Consider the following 6,612-nt stretch of genomic DNA (forward strand, 5'->3'; position numbering starts at 1 on the left):
TGAATCGTGAATCGAATCGATTCGCTGTCTACCCAAAGATTCACAGCCCTAATTTTTACGTATCCACAATGCTAATTGTCAGGTGTTTTTTTTTTTTTTTTAATTATGATATATCATGGCACTATGTATAGTTACACCTCTGTCCTTTCAACACTTTATATTTGTGACCCTGGACCACAAAACCAGTCTTAAGTCTCTGGGGTATATTCTCGATATTTAGATTTTTTTTTGCACCCTCAAATTCCAGATTTTCAAATAGTTGTAAACATTGTCCTATCCTAACTACATTTAGAAAAAATTACCCTTATGACTGGTTTTGTGGTCCAGGGTCACATTTCAGTAAATCAAGATAATGAGACAAAGGAGAAGATGTGTTTTTAAAGTAATAATCCACCAAAATATTTTATCTACTACCACTTTTCTCAGCAGCATTCTCAAAAAGATGGTTAAGGAATATGATAGTAATAGCAGCTTTTCATTTTGTTTTAAAACAGGGACTAACAACACTTGGACTGATGGGCAGTATTGATGTGAAGGACATTTTCTTGCGAATTATGAAGCAAACAATAAAACTGATCCAGCAAAAACAGTCAAAGGAGAGGGAAAGAGGAAGATGACTGTTCATAACCTGGAGCTTGAGAGCATTGTAATTGGTGAGTGTTTTCTCATGAAATCACATTAAATTTAGAAATAGTTTGTAGTGCGCATGTTCAGGATTTATGAATGATTGTGTTGTTTTTTGTGATGGACTGTTACTGTCTTCTAAAAAAATGTCTATTCTTTGTTAATTTACTGCTCCAGTAAATTAACACAATTCTGCTACTACATGAACCTAGAGTAGCAGATGTTTACATATAGACTGTAGATAACAGACATTTGATTAATATATCTTAGAATAGTTAACAGGAGACTTGAGACCACATGCAATACTTTAATATGTAACAAATTACACTCTGTGGCTAGTACAGAAGGTGACCTTGTGTGCACATAATTTTCATTGATGAGACCTGAGTTGGGTTTGAAGTTTAAATGTTGTTTAAAGAGGATAGAAGTCACTAGAATGATGTTTCCTTATAAAGTGTGTTGAACAGGTGGAGACTTTTGGTAAGAAACTCACATTTTTTGGTTAGAAAAGATTTCAGAACCATCTGAAGATTTGTGGTGTTCTTTTTTTCACTTCAAAGTTACATCTAACTTGCATCTAACAAAGAATGCATGACTGCATTGATGACAGTAAAAGACCCCTTAGCCCCTTCAGCATTCTACTCAGTTATTGTTTCCATTTATCTAAAGCCTTCATGTTCCCCTGTATCTTGTCTTTGTGTCCTTAGTGTTGTGGTAGAGTTGCTTCGGATGTGTTGCTGTAGAGATTGCTGTGAATAATACAGCAATTTGGTTTGTAAGCTCTGCTTTATTTGATCATGAATGAGAAATGAGAACAGGCTGTTTTAACTGGTCAACACACCCAGATACCCCCATGTAAAGTTTACATTTATTATACTTTAATGTGCAAACAAAAATTATTCGCCATTTTTTGACATCAACTATAGGCAGAGTGAAAGTACATTCTGACAAAACATAACAAAAGTGGTAAAGTACAATAGAATGTCACACAGATTTGTGTTAAGTATAGAGGACAGAAACTAATATCAGCCTACATAATTGGGGTCAAATTTGTCTTAAAGTAAGTAGATTGGAGTAAGAACCAACTGACTGCCATCTGAATTTCAGCAGGAGTTAATTAGACAAATAAAGGTTTCCATTCATTTGCCAATAGTAATATCAGAAAAAGATAAGGGTCATTGCATGGTTTCTTTCATTCCAGATCTACTTCTTGCCTTTCAGTTTTAGAAGGTAATACGTCTGATAGAACCAACTCTTGAGCTCATGGCACCCCAGTCGCTGTACCTCCTGTATTCGCCAGGTCTCAGGAGGTATTGTCTGCCTCTGTAATTAGGGTGCTCATAGAAGATCCAGTATCCATCTTGAACATTGCAAGAATGGATATCATTGTAATGGAATCGATCATAAAAGGATGGACAGTCATCAGTGAACTCCATCATCTGACCACCAAAGTCTGAACGTTCATAAATCGTTATTTTGTAGGATCCCTGATGCTACGGATTGAAAACACATTTATTTAAACATCACCGTAAGATATAATGCTAAAAAACATGTATAGACCAAGCATACTGTAAGATTTGGAATTGTAAGTAAAAGGGGAAGCCTCACTTGGGGTATCATTCGACAGGATCTGACACAATCATTGAAACCCATCCACCGTTGGTAGTCAGCATATTCGCCTTGTCGCAGAAAGTACTGGTAACCCATAAAGTGTGGCCGCTCGTATACCATCCAGTTCCCACTCTCAACCTGAATAGAGTTACAGCGATTGAAATGAGAGTGCAGGTCAGCACAGTCACTAGTGCACTCATAGGAGCGGCCCTGAAAGTTCTTGTCTTCATAGAAGATTATCTGTAACAGAGTTTTTTGTTGTTTTATTTTTATTGTATGTTATGCATTCACACACAAATAACCCCACTCCCCTTCCAGAAGTTTTGCAGATAACATTGTTTATTAAACTTACAAATATTCAATGAGACGAAGATTAGACACACCTCACCTTTCCCATTGTGTTGAATCAGTGTTGTCCTATGTTGAGAGAGGACTACTGGGATCCTTTTATATACTTTAGGAAAAGAGCCATTGTCAATGACATCAATTAACTTCAGATGTCAGCTTTTTGCTTTATTGAAAGAGTGGTCAGCTGCTGAACAACAATAGGAATTTGTATAATTTGGCAGTAGACCAAATTATTATTTGTTATTTTGTGAATGATAACAGTGCTGCTCATTAACCCCTTGTGTTCATGAATGTTTGAATTGTGATTTTAATGTAGCGCAGGATAAATACCAAATGATGCTGACGTGTTAATATAAATTTCCTCTATGCTCTTCAAGGGCAAGCTACTTGCCTTGTTATGGCATTGACATCTCCAGAGTTGTGCATGTTTTAGGTGACGTTAGATGATGTAACAGACATATTGATGCTGAAACCAAATGCAGTTATGAATTCTTTAATGGAAATATCAAATACAGTACAACACTAGTACCAAGGCTCTGTAATATGCCTCATGCTCATAAATTTCATGCCACCCATTTCTCTGATGTGTCGAGGCATGGACTACACAAGACCTCTGAACATGTCCTGTGGTATCTGGCACCAAGACATTAGCAGCAGATCCTTTTAGTCCTGCAAGTTGCAAGGTGGCGCCTCCATGGATAGGATTTGTTGGTCCAGCACATCCCACAGATGTTCAATCTGGGGAATTTGGAGGCCAAGGCAACAGCTTAAACTTTTTGTCATGTTCTTCAAACCATTCCTGAACAATTTTTGCCTTGTGCATTATGTTGCTGAAAGAGTCCACTGTCATCAGGGTACACCATTGCCATGAAGAGATATATATGGTCTGCAGCAACATTTAGGTAGGTGCTATGAGTCAAAGTAATGTCCTCATGAATGCCAGGACCCAAGGTTTCAGCAAAACATTGCCTAGAACATTGACCCATTCTGCTGCCATCCCTTGCCTAGCTAAACAATGCACACACACCTGGCCATCACCCTGATCTAAAAGAATATGTGATTTACCAAACATTCTTCCATTCTTTCATTGCTCCATGGTCCAATTTTGATGCTCACATTCCCATTGTAGGCGCTTTCAACAGTGTTCATCATGGGAACCAGTCTGCTGCTATGCTGCCCCATAAGCAACAAACTGCAATGCACTGTGTTCTGACACCGTTCTATCATGGCCTGCATCTGTCAAGTTTTTCAGAAGTTTGAGCTACAGTAGCTCTTCTGTCTGATCAGACCAGACAGGCTAGCCTTCACTCCCCATGTGCATCAGCGAGCCCTGGGTGCCCATGACTGATTGTCCTTCCTTGCACCACTTTGGGTCGGTACTAACCTATTCATACAGGGAACATCCCACAAGACTAGCCATCACTATTTGGCCCTTGACAGAGTCACTCAGATTTTTTCGCATGCCCATTTTTCATGCTTTCAACCAGTGTTGGGGGTAACGTATTACAAGTAACACGAGTTATGTAATCAGATTACTTTTTCAAGTAACTAGTAAAGTAATGTATTACTTTTTAATTTGCAAGAAAATATATTTTTCAAATAAGTAACGTTAGTTACTTTGTTTTCCCATTTATTGATTGACAGCTCTCCTGTCCACATGTTGACAGTGAAATGCAAACTCAGAATATGACCTCCGATGATCCAATTCAGCCATACTAATAAGCAAAATGACTTTAGATAAACATGACACTTGTGTTTCTTTTTCTTTCTTTTTTGTTTTTAACTGCTGAAGAGTTTTGAACTTTCTTCGTCCTATTCTTCCTATTCCAGAATGTCTGAGGCTTATTCATTTCAGTTTTGGTGTGAAAGCGCTTTTATATTAGCAAAAAATAGAACTTTTTATATTAAAAACAAATAAGCAAAAAGTAACGCAAAAGTAACATAACACATTACTTTAATATAATGTAACTCAATTAGTTACATTTTTAGTTACATTACTTCTAAAAGTAACTTTCCCCAACACTGCTTTCAACACTTAAGATTCAAGAACTGACTGTTCATTTGCTGCCTAATACATCCCACCCCTTTAAAGGTGCTTTCAGTAACTTTAATGTTGTGGCTGATCAGTGCATTTTATAATCACATTAATTTTAAATTAATTAGAGAAAATGTGATGTAAGAGCTAAAAATGCATATAAATATATAGGAAGAGTTTGGTTACAAATCGCGATAAACGCCATTTAAAAAAAATAATTGAGTTCCTGCCAAAATCAGTATTGTATCTGGTCGGTATTGAAAAGTCAATTAAAAATTTTACGTAAAATGCGATATCCACCGTGTTATTCTGTCATGTTTTCTCCCTAACTTTCCAAACCGTGACAAACGCCAGTCTCCCTTCTCTGCAGAATGCGATACATCCGCTCAACCAATCACAGCGCACCATTCCACTCATTGTAAACAGTAATGGCGGCGCTATGAATACACCAATCACAACACACACTGGCCCATACTTTGTACTTTGTGATCAACAAACAAACTTAGGGCTGCACGATAAATCGCATGTGATTGTCATGCGCATCTCGTCAGTAAAGCCGGTTCTGTGATTAATACGTGCTTCACAGCGCACCATTCCACTCATTGTAAACAGTAATGGCGGCGCTATGAATACACCCGGCATCCTAGTTTTCCTCATCTACTTTGTACTTTGTGATCAACAAACAAACAAAAAATGAATAATTTTGACGGCATTGATGAACCTGCGGTGGGGAAGAAACGTAAGCCATCGAAATCTAATAATTTACGCAGTGGTGTGTAAAGTACCTGAAAGCCATACTCAAGTAAAAGTACAGATATCTTACCAGAAAATTACTTTGGTAGAAGTTGAAGTCACCGTTTAGAATATTGCTTGAGTAAAAGTCTTAAAGTATGTGATATTTATTGTACTTAAGTACAAAAAGTATTTTTTAAATCTTAAACGTACTTAAGTATTGAAAGTAAAAGTACAAGTAAATGCAAAATGGAAAAGAAGCAAATAAATAAATATAAAAAATGTTCATGCACAGCTTGAGTAGCAAGATTGTGTTCAGTTTTAACTCTTTCTTCCATTTTGTATATTTGGGCAGGAATAAGAAACACTTCATCCGGTACTTAGTGTCTTTCATTCCAACATAAGAAAACATTTCTGGAATCTGCATCTGAAATATCATTTAGTATTTACACAGTTTAATGTATCTCAGAGGGCACATGGATGCATTTAACCTGCAGTTACAGATGCATAAATAGGCCTAATGTTTTGTTTTTAACATAAAACGTTAAATACTGATATTTGAAATAATTTAAAACATGAAAAAAATTGTCTAAATGTGAAATTAAAACCGCCAGTAGGTGTCAGCAAGTGACTGTTAATGAGTGAGTCATTGAGATTCAACCGATTCATTCAAACGACTGATTCATTCAGGAACAAAGCATTCGACTGTGTTAATGAGTGAATCACTGAATCATTTTTATCAACCGATTCGTTCAAAAAGCTGATTCATTCAATAAGTAAACACCGTCCATTGCTCAGAGACGCAGAACAGTGCTGTGTGATCTGTTTCTATTTTCAACAAAGATCTATTTCTATTTTTGTGATCTATTTTCGTTGGAAAAATTGAGCAAAAACAAGCAATATTACCTCTAAAATGTACGTCACTTATTGCTTTACTGAACTTGTATAAAATGATTATTACATGTGTTATCATGCTGATATCTGCAAAAAAACTGTACTTTTTGTGTGATATAGATTAAGTTAACTATATTAAATTGTATACATATAAAAAGCATACAGAAGCATTTTTGCCATCCATAATTTAGAATGCCTGGAATTTTGAGTTTTAATAGACTAATAAATCAACGTGCGTGCATCTGTGTGTGATTTGGTGATATAGCCTACTTGATAATGTCCGATCGCACATCATTACAACAACACTTACCATATTATCGCAAACGATGCTGTATCGCACACCCCAGACTCGACTTGAGTGGAAAATG

At 36.5% G+C, this 6,612-nt stretch overlaps 1 protein-coding gene across 1 annotated transcript; it reads right to left on the bottom strand.

Moving 5' to 3' along the window:
* Window positions 1–1,017: 1,017 nt before the first annotated feature.
* LOC107705174 (gamma-crystallin M2-like) lies at window positions 1,018–2,660 on the bottom strand. The gene is made up of 3 exons (XM_016508350.1): window positions 2,624–2,660; window positions 2,233–2,475; window positions 1,018–2,117 (listed from the first exon to the last, which is right to left on the bottom strand). The coding sequence occupies exons 1-3, from the start codon at window positions 2,630–2,632 to the stop codon at window positions 1,848–1,850; spliced, it is 522 nt and encodes a 173-aa protein (XP_016363836.1). The 5' UTR covers window positions 2,633–2,660; the 3' UTR covers window positions 1,018–1,847.
* Window positions 2,661–6,612: the final 3,952 nt, after the last annotated feature.

This window comes from Sinocyclocheilus rhinocerous, unplaced genomic scaffold, assembly GCF_001515625.1.
Source record: "Sinocyclocheilus rhinocerous isolate Xijiao unplaced genomic scaffold, SAMN03320098_v1.1 scaffold4189, whole genome shotgun sequence".
Taxonomy (NCBI): Eukaryota; Metazoa; Chordata; class Actinopteri; order Cypriniformes; family Cyprinidae; genus Sinocyclocheilus; species Sinocyclocheilus rhinocerous.

Bases quoted from the DNA above. Each gene is read 5' to 3' on its own strand.
- LOC107705174 (XM_016508350.1), bottom strand. The intron at 2,118-2,232 runs GTGAGGCTTCCC...TTCAATCCGTAG, and splicing joins CCTGTCGAATGATACCCCAA to CATCAGGGATCCTACAAAAT.